Genomic DNA, 19237 nt, shown 5'->3' with positions numbered 1-19237 from the left:
ATAAAGTCATTTATTAAAAGAATTAAAATTAAGAACAATAAATGCGAAAAAATATTATAAATTGTAAGCCTCATTTGGTTCCATACAACAATGTCACTGTTGGATATGTTTGAACACAATTCTTGGATTGTAAAAATAAGCCAGTGCCTGTCTTTGATGGTGTGATTGAGCTTCTCTCCAGTCTGTTTAATGTCTGAAGAAGGCTACGTTTGTATATGTGTGGACATACTCATACTCTTTCCTCTTCTTTCATTCCATGTATGATAGCGTATAAGAATGCTTGTCTATGTGTGTGTTATCTTACTCTTTTCGCTGCTTTTCTCTCAGTGTGACAGTATATAAGTATGTTTGCGTGTATAATGTGTATATACCTGCCCTTTTCTTTCCTTTCGCATTACTGTTTGGATTGAGCGCGTTGGGTATACTCGCTAACGAGCTCAAGTCCCCGACTTCAAGTTGCACAAGCGCATCGGTCATTCGAAGATAAGTGAGCAACCATTCTTCATTCTTACAAACCATGCTGGGACCGTACGAAGTCACATCACCCACGGTCGAGGCCGTAATTCAAAATTCATCAACAAATCATGCGTGTATTCAGTGGCGTCACTAGGGTTGGTGTCATACAGTGCGGTAACTCATGGAGTCACACCTGTAGGCCTCCTGCCTGCACAAACATTAAATAATTGTTTAGATCGTCATTTTGGTGTCATTCCCTCTGATGGTTTTACCCGGCGAGGTCCACACCCACACCCGCTAGTGACGCCACTGCGTGTATTGATGCCAGGAAACTCGTTCCACAACTGTGCGGTTTAATTGTTACACAATGGCATAGTCGTCATGTACACCGGCATGTCCACTACGAACCAGAACATTCTGTTTCTCTGACGTAACAGCTCTGATCAATTGTTTACTTGGATCCACATTCAACAACCGTGGCTATGTTAGACGTGAACGTGCAAAAGAGGAAAAGGATCCACCTAGTGATGTGGTTGTCACATCAAACCATCCACAGGAAATTTTCCCCCTTGTTGGTAAGTAAATCGGCCATAATGGTTGTTTGGCCAGCCATGCTCGAGTGACTTTCCAACGGTGGTTTAACCCTTCCAGTAACAGCAAGGACTGTAGTTTTTCGCGGACCTGATCCGCTCATCAGCTACGCTTTTTTGCGGGCATCTAAGCCGGCATGTTTGTTATAGCAACGTTTTTCCTCCAAGTGTTATTTTATCCTTCATAACTTCTTGGATGATTCATATTCATATCGCAATTATTTATCCGAATATTAATTGTATCCTGGGATTTTTTTCACCAGGATTTTTAATCCATTGTACTCCGGATAGTTTCGTTAGCTTGACAGTGATGACTTCGCCGGCGACTTATTTTCAAACCAGAAGCTTTCAGCTCTACGGATACACCTGGAAATGAGACTGCTTTGCCGTCCGGTTACGAACGTAAACTTCTTTGCTCCACACCGGACGCAAGTTCCAGAGAATCATGGATAGGACATTACGTGTTTTAACCCAAGATGAATTCGCGGTACTGGTTATTGTATGGCATCGTACACAGTATGAAGGCATGATGATAAGAATACAACAATTAGTATTGAACATGTCATCAAAGCAAAAAGTGAAAATCAAAGATTTTGAAAATCTCCGTATTTTATGTTATTCATATCTTAATGCGGGCTAAGCCTTAGCCACCCAATCACCAAAGTCGGTTTGCGCGTTAATTATAGACCCAGCTGGATCCAGGAGAACCCCACTTTTGCTGAAGCTAATGATGTGGTGGTTGACGTTGGAACAGTTGTACGTGACTGCGTCATTGGCTGAGGATCACCTGTGTTATGCATCTTTGTCGTCGAGCGGAGCTGCCTTCCAAATCTTTTTCACAATCCATGAAGCCCATACCATCGATGACTTTGATACAGGCATGAATAATCATGTCGTGTGCGACGATCTTATGCTGAACAAGCTAAAAAAAGCGAGAATATTTAGTTCAGGCAGCTATACAGACCCACGAGATTTTTATAATACAACAATACGAGTAAGTGCCCAAAATACGAGCACATGCCTAGAACGACTGCAACATGATGATATTCGGTGTGCTTGTCGCGCACAACCTCGCAAATATTGATTTGATGTTGTGTGCTGTTGACCATTTTTGGGATGAGTATCGGATTATGTTTACGGGGGTCATCGGTACTCGTATTGTTTACTTGCAATCGACTTGAGTGGTGTTGGAAAAAATTATCGCGTGGGTCTGGATACAAACGTCTTTCATGCGTGAAGCACCGATGATGAATATTTACAATGATGAGACCCAAGAAAACTAGCCAGGATCAACTGGAACTTCTCCTCGATTGCATAGCTGTTTGCAAAAGTAAAAAAAATAAATAAGCTTCAGTCGCGACAGGCTGCATGAAAATACCTCATAGCAGGCTTCTAACAAACATTTACACCGCTGGTCAACCCATGCGCGAAACTGTGGAAGAGGTGAAGAAAGTTGCAAAACCCACCGCTGAGATTATGTGTACAGAGGAGAAATCATTTCTGATTGTCAAGACAGCCAAAGCCTTTGAACGCTTGCTAGAGCAGACTGCGGAGTTCAAGAAGGCTTAGGTGAAACCATAGGCGATTTTGGGAAAATGTATGAAGGCTTCGAGGAAACAAGAAAAGACATCCATGACTTCTAGGAATAACATGATGCAATTCATATCATGTATGATGCAATATCCCCTCCAGATTGCACCATTCATTGTTCTGGCTAAAAAGCAAGTACTGCCCATTCCCGGTCATAGATTTATTCACAGACCCAGTCAAATATTATTTTAGTTATTTCTGGTTTGAATTGAGATCAATTCCCTTTATAACTCACTAATCCTCCGCCGTTCCAAAGTGAAGGGTCTTATATACTGATCCAGTATCAGATCTTAAAACTAGACTCGATCAACAATTTTAATCATAATTTCGTTCTCAGTAACCAAGAATTAGTAGAGTTTTAATACATTTATTTCGGATGCATTTTAGCTCTAGACAAGTGCAATTTGATTAAGTTCGATAACGTAGCAATCATAACAATTATAAATTATATCTCTGTAAATTGTAAATTATCTGACGAAAATAGGGTGGATATAAAGGTTGCAGGTTTTTCTTCCATTTTGCTTAAGGCCGCTTACGGATAGTTCCATACCAATTTCAGTCACACTCCAAGCCGTGCAGCTAGAAAAAAGAAGAAATACAAACGGTTCAAAGTTTTATACGATAAGGTCTGACATGAAAATATCTGTCGGCAATTGTCTGATGTTCCTTTTGACATAGTGTTGCATAAGAAAAATTACTCAGAGTCGAAAAAAAATACCAAGGAAAAATGTAAATCTGATCCATGTTAGATATACATAACGATAAACGGGCTTCATTGTTCTAAGATTTAACGAGCATTGATTATGCCAACATTCGGCTGTCTCATGGAACATCTGGAGTTAGATAAGTGTCTAAAAGGCATAGTTCCAACTGATAAAGTTCTCATTTGTATAGCCCCTTATGCTGCATATCTATCTATCTACCTATCTATCTATCTGTCTATCTGGAGATAGATTGATGGAGAGATAGATTGATAGATTGATAGAGATATATTGATAGATTGATAGAGAGATTGCTAGATTGATAGAGAGATAGATTGATAGATTGATAGAGAGATAGATTTATAGATTGATAGAGAGATACATTGATAGAGAGCTAGATAGATTGATAGATTGATATAATGTTGGACCATTATGTGTGTGTGTGTGTGTGTGTGTGTATATATATATATATATATATATATATATATATATATATATATATATATATATATATATATATATAATGTCAACTATTGATTGTTTTGGTTATAATTATGTCATTGGAAAAGCCAAATATAAATTGAACTTAGTTGTAAAATATCGTGCATAGGTACAATCGAAATTGTAATCGACCTTTTCCGTCGCGTGCTAGGAAAAATTCAACAGATGTAAATAGTAGCCATTCAGTGCAAATGGCCTATGCGAGAAATTATTTCTGCTGGCATCGGAAAGAGACTAGGATGTTCCGAAAGGATGTTTTCAAATTGCCCTCATGCTCGTTGTACTCATGACGCCAAAATAACCCCATAAACGTCACAGCGATTCCATGACCTATTTGAAAAATATCTGCCTTTTCCATTGCATGCTAGAAGAAATTTCGGATAAAAATAATGGGTATTTTTACCTGCTCCTCAAGAGCGTGGATTTCAGTTTGTCATAATATCTTGATTACCGCCAAAATTAATAGACACCATGCTATTACGAACAGCAACTTAGGCAATCGGTTAAGGCTTCTCAAACCAATTGACTTCTTCAACGTTTTCATTACGAAGCTACAAGAAATATATTAAAAAATCAAATGTGCAGTTATTTCATTGATTGTTCAAACGTCGATGAGATATTTTCAACACCTATCATTTTGGAAGAACCTGTTATTCGCATACTTGGCCGTATGTCCGTCCGCCAAAAGCTTTCCAATTCGGGAAGTATCACTACACTTACCTGAGAGTTTCTTTCTGAGAACAGAAGTTGTTCAACTCAAATCGGAAAGAGACGAGAATGTTCCGAATGATTCGATGACATGTCCACACAAAGGACACGGATAATGAATGCTTCTTCATTTATTTTATTACAGAATTCTAGTATTAAAAGTGTCGACGTTTTAGTGATGTCGGAAACGTCTTAGCAAGATATTCGTCCACCAAAAATCTACTAATGACCCATTTTCTAAGCCTCACTACAATTACCTCCATGTGCCTTTTCAGTTGGAAAGTCATCCGCCTTTTAAATCGCGTGATAGACTAAAAATCCGGATGTAAATACTGGTCATTTTTAATTGCTTTTAAACTTCTGGCTCCTTTTTTGCGTCATCAAGAATTCATAAAAGTCACAAGAATTAGTTCACGTGTCATCACCAAGAACAACATAAGCAACTGTTTCTGGTTATTGAATCAATCCGAATGATTTCTTCATTGTTTTTCGATTATAAAGTGGCACAAATACCATTAAAGATTAAAAATACATATTTTTCATTGATTGTTTACACGTCGTTCAGAGTTATTTAAAACACCAATCATTTTATAAGACTATGTAGTCGGATGTTCGTAACCCCTCCGGTCGCCTAGTGGTTAGAGCGTCCGCCTCGGATACCAAAGACTTAAAAAATGGTACTAACAGCTGCCTCGCTTGGCGTTCAGCATTAAGAGGTTAGTGCTAGGACAGGTTAGCCTGGTGTCAGGATAATGTGACTGTGTGTGACACCATGCTACATGTCTGCGGCATGATGCCCCAGTGCTAGACATCACTATAAACTGCCACATTGCAGAAATCGTAGCGATATGACTGAAAAATTGTTGAAGCTACTTAAAAAATCAAAATCACATCACATCGGATGTTCGTCCGCCACAAGATTAATTGCCTTTTCTGGAAGTATCACTAACGATACCTCTGAGTCTCTTCAGAGAGATGAAGCTATTCGACTCACACCAGAAAATGACGAGGGTATTCTATAATGCTTGGATGCTAAAAAGAAATTGCTTTAATTCATGAAAATAAGCTTACAAATTGGAAAATGAGGAGTGTAAAATAAGTATGTTTGTATGCATGTTAAAACAAACAATCTTCTTGAAATTTAAAAATAAAGTTTATTATTTTCCAGATGCACACATTTATCAGGCACGAGTTTTGACATCGACGAATATATATCAGTGTTCGTTCGTCATCGGTATTACATCTGATGGATTTTATGCCGGCCTTTGTCCAAACAAGTGGAAATCTTCGGCGCATTATGACTGTGACGAAGTTCTATCACAATGAAAAACAAATTCACCTACTACTGTGTACACGAGTTGTCGAGCCTCGGGTTCAATTTATCACAAAAGGTTTGATAATTAAAGGATGATTTTTGCAGCTTTCAGTGTGAGGATCACTCACACCCTCTCTAAAAGAAATTTATCTATAGGTAATAATGATCATTAAGTGCAGTACCTTTAGTGCATAGTGTTTCTTTCGCGCTCAAAATTGGAATAAGCGGTTCATTTGGAATTCTTTTTATACAGTACATTATTTAAACAGTGGCTTGAAACTTTCTACTTTGCAAATTTTAGTATTTCTTGAAGAAGTTCTGCCTTGAATAAATAATGTGCAATTAAATAACCTTAGAAAGCGTGCTGTACCTGAATATGTTGCTGACGTACAAAAAAGATCAATTGTGTCTTCACAAATGTGATCAATACGGTGTCAAACATTTGTCTGCTAATGTTGAAATATATCCATCCATCCGTTATTATGTTTCAATTTTTGATTCCCTTTAAACTGTTCATAATAATCGAATAAATGTATCCATGTCCTACAACTTGATTACCATTTAACACATCACTGTCATTGCCATGAAAAATAATAATGAGAGGATATCAGATTTTGGGATAAACTTGCTAGTTGTTGTCCATATTTCTTGTACAGTATTCAAAACGTTGTAACTGACATAAGGCACAAAGTATATAACGATGAGCCTTGATTTCTGACCAGACACGTGTCTTCGTGATTATAGGAACTTTGGTATAGATTGCGTACAGCTTCGCGGTTCCCATCCTTCACACGGAATCGTACGTTTCGAAGGCAGGAAAGCAGTTTTTGGAATCAAACATGACTGACCTACTTTTCAGAAATTCAGCCGTAGAAGTACACGGCAAGTCGACGAAATAAAAAAATAAAAAAGATAAATCTTACTCAAAAGGCACAGTGTCATTTTGACCTACCATCAAAAACGTGTTTCTTTGTTAGAAAACCACATCATTTAACGGATACTGTCTCCATGAGTTGACTGCCACCGTGATACTGGATACATTGATAGTTTAAATTGTTGGGAACCAGGTGACTCTTTTATGTAGGTATATACAATGTCCCGTATACTGCTATATAAAGACCGATCTCATTATTCTACCTTCGCATTTCTACAGTGGGTAAACAGCATACACAATGCTTCTTGTAATCTTGACAATTGCCGCCATTGTTGCCACGGCAACAGCCACAGATGTGGAAAAGAGGGCTCACAGTTTCCATACAGGTTTGTATTTTTAAAACTTTATATATATATATATATATATATATATATATATATATATATATATATATATATATATATATATATATATATATATATTTCTGTTTGTATATGTGAGAACAAAATATTGCATCAGCATGTAGGGTCATTTTTCACCTTCTCTTTAATTTCATTGCATTTTTACGTCCTTAGCGAGATATATCACATGAGCTTGTCAAGATGACATGTATTGACTGTTAGAGCGATAAGTAATGGTCAACTGAAAGTTGCTGTGTCGCCTGTATCTTGTTCTGCGCAAAGACAAAGCATATATTGGTCAAATACTCACCCAAAACTCATAAGCTTCAAAAACATTCACATTAAACAAGTACAGCCTTTTCCGTTTTGCAAAATGAAAGCAAAGAAAAAAACATACCTAACCTAAAGTATGACTTTAAAAACAACACAAAATAACAAGGCATGCTGAACTTAATTCACACCTACGTTAAACGTAACTTTACAAACTGGTTTCATGAATACACTGTCAATAAATTATTTTCGTCTAATCATCTTCGCTGACCCAAGGAAAAAAAACATTTGCGGGAGGTGGGGGTCGATGGGTGGTTTGCCATCTATGTCAGTGGCTTTACATACCACACTTTCATTTAACTCATAAAAAACGCAAAATTGCAAACACATTCTGGAGGTATCATAAAATACAAATGAAATAAAAGCTTTATTTTAACAATTACTTTTAACATAATCAAATATATATATATATATATATATATATATATATATATATATATATATATATATATATATATATATATATATATATACATGAAAGTTTGCTCCATAACGCCCGCCAACTCAGAGAATATAAAGACAATGTACGGGCGTATTTAGACCTTTCTCTATCCCCTCTCCACCTTTTCTGTTGTTTTTCTTTCACAAACATGATTATACTCTTTTAGGGCAGAGAAGATTACAAATTCATTAATAAAATTCCAATGTATGATATAAAAGTTTCAAATAAAAAATAATTCTGATAATTGAAACTATAAGTTTGTGTTCAGTATCATTCGTTTTCTCTCTGAATTCTGACCTTTTTAGTCGACTCTGTGAAATTCGAAATTCCTTTTTTCCATCAATGTAGCTTGATGTTTTTTTTTTTTTAAAAAAATATTTACAATCTTGTGGAAAATTCGTTTCATATATACAAATCATGTGATACGTGCATCCAAATACTTGTGACCAAGTGAGATTGCTTGACTTGATATGTAATCTTCACATACCTGATATTTGTCTTCGGTTAAACTAATAGGTCTAACCACTCACGTGCTTTTCACGACTCATGCATTAGTGGCAGGTAGTCCTGGTGATGGAGGAAACTGGAGAATCCATGAGGAAAACAGCAATGTTGGTTGTATAACCGATTGCCTGGATCACGCTGAAACGTGGACTCGAACCCCATACCGCAGAAATGCAAAACGAGAGTGTTACTATATCATGAGCCAGGCCATTGTAATCATTGTCCTATTGATAAACATTCATGGATTTTTTGTCTTACCGTTGCAGGAATTGTACCCCAGGACTGTATGGAGTGCATATGTCAGGTGAGCGTACTTGACCTCATTTCTCCTCATGTAACACATATAAACAACAAATCTTTATTAATAAAAGCTACGCTTCTATTATTTCTGCACCATATTCATAAATATTAAAATATGACATTCTAAAAAGCACATGTTCAGCCCAAGCAGGCCTACCATAATTAAAATTCTTGTTTCCTTACCTGGTTCTCACATCCGGTATTATGAGATGGGAACCTACACTCAGCGGTGTTGTTTCAGAGTATAAAGTCGACTCATAATTTGAGTATTTAAAACTCGTTGCCGAATTCCTTGTTGTATTACTGAAAGTTACTCTTTTGCAAAATATAAAGACGGTCTTTAAAAACGCAACAATTAAACGTTGTGACTTTCTTTTGCACATTTACAATGCTAAGCTTCTATTTCGCGAAGAATTAATTGCATCCAAGTTTTCTTAAAGCACTCAGTAGTTGGGTAATCAGCGAACCAACATGCCGTGTGAAGCACAAGAACATTCTAACTATTATGCTTGACTTTTATTGCCGTGTCTTATGCAGATTTTACGTTTGAAAAGTCCGCAACAACATTCAACCGATCTTACATCAGTCCTTACTTTAAATGAATACGATAAAACGAGTCTTGCATGCCTTGAGGAGCAAATGATTGAACGTATTCAAGGAATTTCATACATTTTATTTTTGGAATGAGCTCAGATGTAAGATTATGTTGATTTGATAACGAAAATACTGTTTTGAAAATGACATTGAAATACAGTTGCATGCCTCTCTTATTGTGCTTAAGCCTGAATCGAACATCCTCATCTCTTCCCGATGATTGAAAGAAACTCTGCAAACTGCTTTCCGTTGACGCAGGATAACAATACCAACGCCTGCACACATCGTTTGACGGCGTGGTCAGCCTCGTTTTGACCCGTCATTGCAGTAATTTTTATGTTGAAGTTTTGCAATAAGAACAAAAAAAATCAGAAAAAAAGTTATTAATAACAGTGTAGATGTTGCTGACTCACCTCTAGCACTAATATTAATGCCCCTACTTAGTGGACAGGGTATTAACATCAGCCTATGTTTGTCAACGGAGCAGCCGGTTGCGATTAACCTGGCACTTTTTCAGCCTACTGTCATAAATATTGAACATGTTCCTTACATATACTTAAAGAAATTAAACAGTCCTCCAATTTAATATCAGAATTGATGCATATCATTGTAGAAATACTTGTAAAATATCGTTTACCTTCTTTATTCGATAATTTCTTTCGGATTGTCTGGCATATTTGTTCCACTGATAACTACTTCCGTTTTCAGCCTCGTTTTTTTTTTTTTCGTGTGCCATATAAGGACATTACTGCCTTATTTGGAAACGTAAACCTGTCATAGTAAATATGATGTGCATTGAATAAGGTATCGTAGAATATCCAAATATGGCATACCAAGCCTTATTTTGGAAACAAATTACCCCGAAAATCTCTTGTTATCTGTCATGGTGGACAAAGTACGGTTAGTGTAAACATACCAGTATAATATAATTATAACCTCGACCACTTGAGGCTACGACATCGAAGCTAACTCAAGGCTTACAAATATATATATATATATATATATATATATATATATATATATATATATATATATATATATATATATATATAATATGTTACTCTTGTGATTTTTTTGCACACTGAAGTAAAAACAAGAATAGGCTTTCCGGCCTAGATGCCGAATTCACAAGTCTTTCGAGAAAAGATAGTGGGGGACCAGTTTTTGAGATTTGCAAGTAATTATAGTTCTAATTACCAAATTGGTAAGTTTTTGATTGACCAGCACATGGAAACTTGAATAAGGAATTATTACTCATTAAACGACAGGTGTCGCAATTAGTACTCGAAGACATGCCCAATGTGATCAAAGTCAGATCTCCAGAATCCTGGATGAAGATCTGACGACGATCGCTTATGGGTCATGTTCTGGTGACCTTTGAATTAGCCAGTGGAAATGCAGCTTTCAGAAATTTGAAGTGAATCAAGTCGATATGCACACACTAGTACTCTTCAGTTCTACTGTTTAGTCTCCCAAACGAGAAGACATAAGACTTCATCGGATTGGCTGATAAAATTAGCGATTATGGTAATAACACAGGTCACCAGAATATGACCCCTATACGGTCGCTGTCAGATCGGATCTTCTCGTCGGACAGTGGAGATCTGATTTTAATCAGATTGTGACATGCCTGCACTTTTAATTTTTGTGTGTGAGTGTGTGTGACTTGGATTTTTAACGTAGCTTTAATAATACGTCAGTCATATCGCTACGATGTCGGCAGTGTGGCAGTTTATAGTGATTTCTAGCACTGGAGCATCATGCCGCAGACGTGTAGCATGATCTCCTTCCTAGTCACGGTATCCTGACACCAGGCCGACTAGTCCTTACACTAACCTCTTAATGCTAAGCGCTGAGACAGGCACCTGTTAGTACCATTTTTTAAAGTCATTAGTATGACTCGGCCGAGGTTTGAACCCCCGACCTCCCGCATCGGAGACGGACGCTCTAACCACTAGGCCACCGGAGCTGTCAACTTTTAATTTTTAATATTATTCCTAATTTCAAACAATTGATTATGCTTCTTTTAACGAGTACACGTCATGGAATTGTTGTGACGTGAATGAAGGCATTATGATGTGAGACCAGCAACGGGTTTTAAGACTATATACATCTGAGGTAAACTTTATAAGTTCTGTTGTTGTTTGTTGTTGTTGTTGTTGTTTTTTTTTTTTTTTGTTTCTTTAAGCGAATTACTTTCGTTTACGCATTACGGGTAACGGACCACGAGCAAGTTGTACTAAACTCCGAAAAAGAAGAGTTTGATAATGTGCAAAACTATGCACCTTCCATACTAAAGAGTGGACACGGCAGTGCTCTGAGTAAGAGCAAAAGCTCTTGATAACACACTTTAATGAAGTATTCTGCCTTGTTCAAATTACAATCAAGGCATGTACTAGACTGAACATTACAGCTCAATACAACAAAGCCAAGTAGAGAAGCCCAATGTTCTGAACTATTTTGACCATTTGATTGGTGTTAGCTTTTCATCACGCTAAGATGTCATTCGTATACGTATTATATAGAGACACTGTGATATAGGTATACAAACCTAAATAACGGTGTTCATGTTACATCTATTTACATGCTTTAGACATCTTCTTCTATACAATTTCTCAGCAACGGGTAAAACTCGGGTTCATTTACAAGTTATATACAAGGTTTATTTGTTGCTGGGCATTGACTGGAATATTGCCTTTTTTCAGGATGCCATTGTATACTGGTCTAGTTAATCGTGTCGGATAAAAGGGAAAAGACATAGAAAATTTAGGAGATTGATGTTAGATCATGCATACTTCGTTTAGGATCTTATCTTCTGTATAACAAAGACAAGGACGAACAGTCGCCATATTTTTTATTCCTTCCGGTAGAATGATCCCGAAACGCATTTCTTACCAATGCCAAAGTTTTGCCCGAACTTTCTAAGATATATTCTCACATGACCGTTAGCTGTATTTATTTAATCATTGCATCACACAATTTCTTTTTCGGTTTTTACTCAGTGTAAGTTGCAACGTATGCTTTGCTGGCATCCACTGGTGTACTAAGGGTAAATGGCGCCCGGAGCGACGATGATGGCCTAAAGGGGTTTTGGCACCCCGAGACCTCTGGTCTTGGTTCGAGCCCCCCACCTCACCCCACCCACCGTTAGTGCGCTACTGTAGACACCAATTATAGGCTCATCAGACTAGATCCTGGTCAGTGCTGAATGGAATTCCCCCGGCTCTCATTTTCTGAATTCCTGTATACGCCGATCATAGCGAGTTTGAATGTACATCATTTCGATCAAAGGCAAGAAATGTATTTCCGAATGAGTCCTCACTAAGGGAGACATGATGGTGAATGCCCGTCCTTGTCATTATGATATACGATCCAAAACAAGTTAAACCCTATCTAACATCAACAGCCCGTGGTAGAAAAGTAACATTTTTATAGCAGAGTACACCAAAACGCTCAAGAAAAATGATTACACACAGATGAAAATAAAAATTCAAATCCCTTTCCACTCTATTTCACTCCCAACTACATCTTCCCTCAAAATTGTATGTTCGTTACTTTGATTGATTGATTTGATCTGATAAAATTTTCCTTTCCTCACTACACCAGGTTGAATCCGGTTGCAAACCAATCGGTTGCCATTTTGACGTGAATTCCAACTCGTGCGGCTACTTCCAAATCAAGGAACCCTACTGGATAGACTGTGGACGTCTAGGTGGAGGTAAGAAGGATCGTCCTAAATTGTATGTTTTTTTTCCTTTGGAGACAGCTTTCAAGTTTCTGAGCACTAAATTCCCTGATTAGCTTAGATCATTGAAGACAAATATACGATCTCTTGAACACACCAACTAAACTCTAATATTCTGCTACAGTCTTCTGTATGACCTTGACCCGTACAGTCTTCTGCTGCCTTGTAAATGTAAATTGGGTAAAAACTGTCTTCTTCGTTTTTATTTTTTTGGTCGTTTGATACACATACTCTGTGTGGTAGTGTAAGGATTCACACCTTAGTGCATATCTCTGATTTTGACACTGGAAATATGAATCGTACGTTTTATTACTCTCTAGATGTAAATGAAACCTTTGATTTATCATATTGTTGAATCATTCATAGTGCTCATGCATCGCTGCAGAGTGAGATTAAGATGTAAGCGCTTAGTCCTAAAGTCCCACGGTCTAATTTATGAAATGTTATCAGCAGAAAAGCTGAAGAATTATTAATATCGTACACTAAATGGCGTACTGTACTCAAGGACTGATTTAAGGCAACTCAGAACTGATTTTTACTTGTCTGTAACGGGCACGTGAACTCCCCATGTTTTGGTGTTAACGTCGTCGTTGTCATATTCGTTATTATTATTACTATAATTATTATTGTTATTATTATTATTATTATTATTATTATTATTATTTTTATTATTATTTAGACTGGCACACTTGCGCCAATAACCTAGAATGCTCTTCGCATTGTGTCCAGGCCTATATCCAGAAGTACATTGGCCACTCTGGCTGCGCACACACGTGTCAGAGCTACGCCCGAATCCACAATGGTGGTCCTTCAGGTTGTAACCAGGCCTACACGGCGGGCTACTGGACTAAAGTACAGAGCAAAGGATGTCATTAAACGTGGAATGATTCACCCAATATCAATTTTCTTTCAAAACAATTCATATTCCGTTCCTCGCTTGATTTTGTTAAAGTTGGAATGGCTAACTCTATTTGAGCGATGCCATCTTGTAAATAAAATACTATTAGAAACAAATATTCTTTTCAGCCTTTTTACTTTTTAATTTTTATATAGTACGCAATTCCAATTGCTTAACATGGTATACCAGGTACATGTATATCCCTTTTCGGTAGCCTCATTATCTGCCCTTTCTTTCAGAACTCTTTAGTGTATGGAGGTTACACTAGAAGCATTTCCGGTTGACATTTACAGATTGCAACACAGAACGAAGTGTATAAAATTATATTTCTTGGCATGGGTAAATTTTCCAGTTAAACGCCCGAAATAAATGCGCGATAAAGTAATTGTTAGGCACAAGGGATACATTTATGTATCAAAGGGTATGTGTATAACCTGTGCAGATACTTTTAATTGAAATTTTTAAAAATGTAGAAGAAGAAGATAATTTGGAAAAAATAAAATAGTTAAACACATTTCCATGGCAAATCAACAACAATAACAACACAAACAACTAAAAATATACGAATTAAAGTTAAATCGAATGTTTTGTTTTTTTTTAAAGTAAAAAAATTATGAACCTTCATTTATGATTATTTTCTATGTTATGCGTAACGCTTAGAATATGCATCTCAGTGTGAAATCCTTCTGCTAACCTTCCTTAATTAAACAAATCACTTAAAAATAAAATAAAGAATTTCCACTGCGTAATTTGTTTTCATTGCGCTAAAGTTTTATACTATCAAAAAATTTGGTAATGAACATTATGTCATGTGATCATTTTCATTTACATACAAGTATTGTGTACTTTCTCAAATGTATAAATTTCATGCAATTATTAGCGACAGTTGTGAAACTTAATTATATTTATTTTGTGCAATTCAAACGGATATGTGTGCATCTGATGATTAAAACTTCTTTTGAATTTTTTCAATGAAAGAAAACAAAGACAAACAAAATGAATTTCCATTCTTATTGGATTTCCTTTGCTTTACATTTTTTTCAATGCGTGTTTTCATCATACCGATCTTTAATCCACTGATCACGTTACAGAGCTAGACCGTTTATCAAGTTCTTCTACAATCAGCTAACTGTATATAGTTTTAACTGTGGGCACTTCTGCGTCCTTTAGCTATGTAAAGTTAACGGACTTTGAATTGTCCCCATTACTGCCGTCCGAAAATTTTAGTCTTTTATTTGTAATTATATCCCACATACCGTAAATGTTTTTCTGTATAAAAAAAGAGAATTTGAAAGAAAACAATATTTATTATTTTTGTTCAGGTTTGGTCTTTGCTATTTGCATTTTATTATTTTACGGTGCTATTTTCATTTTATTATTTTACAGTGGGTCGTACTCACAAGGTCCCTGGAGCTGGTCCATTTGTTTTCCTTCCCGGCATATTTTTGAATGATCACATGCTTCCCTCCTCAGATACTAGATCTTGCGGATGGTTTCCCCATCATGGTCCCTAAATTTTGGTGATCTCGGCCAAGATACGATTATATATATATATATATATATATATATATATATATATATATATATAAAGAGAGAGAGAGAGAGCTGTTGTTTATTGTGTCGCTGTATAAATATGTATTTGCCCAGTCCTTTCCCCGTAGTAATTGTATGCTGTGAAGGGGGATAGAAATCAATCAGCACTGTGTGATAGTTTAACATAACTAAATACAAAACACTTGGCAAAGACGGATTCGTTATTGACGATAACAGTTATCTTTTTGTCCAGCGGCTTGATTACCTACTGGATGTAGTCAATACCTAATACAAGAGGGAGATAACTAGTTACTGAAAGTTTCTATTGTATCCTCCTCAGCGTCATCATCTTGACAGATACAAAACAAGACATTATTCTCAAATTCTGGAAGATGCATAGCTTTTTAACAAAATAATTAACATAAATTCAGCACAACGATCAAATAAGAGAAAAATAATTTTTAACTTTCCTTCGAAATGATCCTTTCATCATCCCGAAAAAAAAAAGCTTAACCTTAGGAAGCTCCTGGATCCGTTCATCAAAACAATACGACTTATAGAGGATTCAGAATTGCAAATAGCAAGCGCTTTTTTTGACACACGCAGGCAGGTACACACTCACACACACACGCGCGCGCGCTCGCGCGCACACACACAACAACAACAATAACAACTATATATATATATATATATATATATATATATATATATATATATATACATACATTAAAAATAACATGACTTTTAAAGTTGGTATAATGCAAGTTGATATACCAATACCATTGATATATTACATTGCGATCCCACATAGCGCAATAATACACAGTTATAAATATTCTTGTAACTGTGTGCTATCGATTTTAAGCCTATAGATCAATAATGAATTTCCATTTATTTATCATCAGCGATATAAGAAAATAACGATGAAAAGTGTTAAGCCCCGTTTTCAAAATGAATTTAATATGGTACACAATTTCATAGCAATCCTTTCTGAAATTCGGTTCCCCCTCCCCTCTCATGCATAAGGGACAAAATATGGAGAAATCTGGAGTAGGAGAGAAAAAGAATTTGGGCTAGATGAAAAACATGAAACTGAACTTACACCAAGTAACCTACAAGAATGTGGTTCGTTGTAATGGTATGTGTACACTTTTCTTGGTATTTATCCAGGCCCGGCCATAGGGCAAGGAGAACGAGGCAACCGCCTTGGGTCCCGCGCTTTCAGGGTTTTCGCGCTGCTGACCGAAATCAACTCCGTAAATTTTTTGCTTGTGTTCCGCTCATCGCTTGCTGCAATGGGCCCTGCACATCCTAGAGCCGGTTCTGGATTTATCTACAGTGTTTATATAATCAATGATACAAAGTTTCAACAGCCTGTCGACACTATACAGTAAATTTTTTATTACGAGACACACATGCTATAATTTAATGCTTTGTTGTTGTTATCGTTTCTGAAACCTATTATAATGTTCTAAAAATCGACTATTCTTGATTAAAATAGGAAAATGTCTAAAATGCCCCCCCCCCTCTCTCTGGACCATCGTAGCAAGATTCGAGCGAAAATCCATGAAAAAAAAAAAAACGAGCGTAGAGGATTTCCACTTGTGTCATACGACGATGTCTCTGGACCTATGAATGATGGTAAAAGTCAAGTCAAACCGACCAAAGAGAGAGAGAGAGAGAGAGAGAGAGAGAGAGAGAGAGAGAGAGAGAGAGAGAATTGTATGGTCAGTAGTAATGTTAATTAAAGCAGAATAATGACTTTGATCAACTGTAAATACATTAAAATGTTTTAAGTACCTCCTTTTTGGTTTTGACGGCAAATAAAATGTATCAACGTTAGTTCTTTATCGTTGCTGATAAATTAATAAGAGGATCTCAATTTTGGGATATATATAGAAATTGTGGTCGGTATTTCTTGCACAATAGTAAAAACATGGTAACCGACAAAAGCACAACCATCATCTTTTTCCAGTATATGCATATGCCTCGATTTCGGACCAGACACGTGTTTTCGCGATAATAGCAATCTTTGTACAAATGGTGTATATCTCTGCTGTTTCCTTCACACGGAGGAATGTAGGTTTCGATTTCAAACAATTAATGATCAACTTTTCAGACAGTTCAGCTGTAGGAACTACCCAACGAGTCGACTAAATAAATAAAACAAAATGATAAATCTGACTCAGGAGGCATAATCATAAAAAAAATCGTGTTTCTTTGTTAGAAAACCACAGCATTGAATGGGTAGCGTCTCCATGAGTTGGCTGCCACCGTGATACTGAAGAATTCGATGAACTAACGAAAATTGCCTTTTTTACATGGGGTGGATGGGTGGCTTGCTATTTTAGTGGCAATTCATAACAAAGAAGCGTGACAAAAGCTTTCTTATCACAATTATTATTTTGTAGAATAATCGACCGGTAATACTGCGATTTATAATACAGAACAAAAATTCATAACCTATCAAATCTATATGCATGAAATTGTACTCTACAACGTTTTCCAGTTCAGTGACTATATTGTACTGGGCGTTAGTAATTCTTCTCAAATTATATCTGAACACAACTATAAGTGATTCCACAGACTGATCATACAACAGGAATGAAGACTTTCTTTACAAAACCTATACTGATATACCAACTTTCACCTTACCTATGACGCAGCAGAATGTTCTGGAAAACTAATAATTTCTAATGGAAAAATTCACTAAGTCATAAACAAGGTAAGGTCTCGAACTAAAATTCAAGCAAACATCTTGTTTACCTCTTAGAATCGTGACAAAAATCAGGTAGCAATAACATGATAAAGCCGGGTACACAATATAAATTAAATATACACAACACCTCCCCTCAAAAAAGAAAAGTAAAATTTATACAATAAAGCTTTCTGTCTTATTTTTGTCAAATATGCTTATGATACTATAATAAATAAAATATAATAGGAAAATATCTAATGGATGAACAAAAAACATGCACAAAACAAAGCAGTATGACACTTTTATACACGTGAGAGTGCATCTGCAATGACATTACGTATTCCCTGATGAATCTAATATCGGTATCGTATTCCTGCAGCATCACACTTAGTCACAACAATGTTTGATTTCTGCTTTTCATTTTGTTAATGAAAGTTAATGGGTTGTGATTACCGAGTACAATAAGAGAAAGAGCTGAACTAATACATATACTTCAAAATATTGCAAAGCAAGTATCAAAGTCCAACATTTCTTATCGACTGTAGAATACTTTTTCTGGTGCTTCTTTAAATTTTTCTAGAAGCAATGCACACTGGATGATCCAAACAATTTTTATCTTCTTGAATCAATGCTCCAACAAACCTCACATTATCAACAAACATTCCAAATGACCTGATAAATCACTGAGATTTGAAGCTGGATGAACTGGCGCACTTTTAGCAATGGCCATTAAAAACAAAAAGTATCAAGGACACAAAAAGCAGAAAACTTCTTCATCTCATATTAATTTTTATTCTGCACCTGATTGTAGGGTAATGGGGTCCCTGATACTGTCATTTTGTTCACATTTTAAACCAAAATGGGAGTTTCAGAGGAAAGCAAACATTTTTATCAGTTATGTTTCTCCACGAATTACTACTGGATTATATTAATATTAGAGAGAAGAAAAAAAAGCCTGCTACATCCAGAATCCAGTCCTACTAAAAAACAGAAACTTCGTCTATTCTGTCTATATCAAATAGACAAAGGGTAGCAACTCTTGCCCTTGTCACCGCTA

General features: G+C 36.3%; 1 protein-coding gene across 1 annotated transcript; it reads left to right on the top strand.

Moving 5' to 3' along the window:
• Window positions 1-6991: 6991 nt before the first annotated feature.
• Window positions 6992-14065, top strand: LOC149794213 (lysozyme 1-like). The gene is made up of 4 exons (XM_089966543.1): window positions 6992-7121; window positions 8679-8716; window positions 12913-13024; window positions 13731-14065. Exons 1-4 carry the CDS (start codon window positions 7034-7036, stop codon window positions 13925-13927), a joined length of 435 nt encoding a protein of 144 aa, XP_089822669.1. The 5' UTR covers window positions 6992-7033; the 3' UTR covers window positions 13928-14065.
• Window positions 14066-19237: the final 5172 nt, after the last annotated feature.

This window comes from Sinohyriopsis cumingii, chromosome 8, assembly GCF_028554795.1.
Source record: "Sinohyriopsis cumingii isolate HCF-2022 chromosome 8, ASM2855479v2, whole genome shotgun sequence".
In the NCBI taxonomy this organism is placed as follows: Eukaryota; Metazoa; Mollusca; class Bivalvia; order Unionida; family Unionidae; genus Sinohyriopsis; species Sinohyriopsis cumingii.
The sequence above is the reverse complement of the archived record's forward strand: the minus strand, read 5'-3'. Positions and strand labels throughout refer to the sequence as shown.

Bases quoted from the DNA above. Each gene is read 5' to 3' on its own strand.
- LOC149794213 (XM_089966543.1), top strand. From the start codon at position 7,034: ATGCTTCTTGTAATCTTGACAATTGCCGCCATTGTTGCCACGGCAACA. The intron at 8,717-12,912 runs GTGAGCGTACTT...TCACTACACCAG, and splicing joins GTATGGAGTGCATATGTCAG to GTTGAATCCGGTTGCAAACC. The intron at 13,025-13,730 runs GTAAGAAGGATC...ATTATTATTTAG, and splicing joins CTGTGGACGTCTAGGTGGAG to ACTGGCACACTTGCGCCAAT.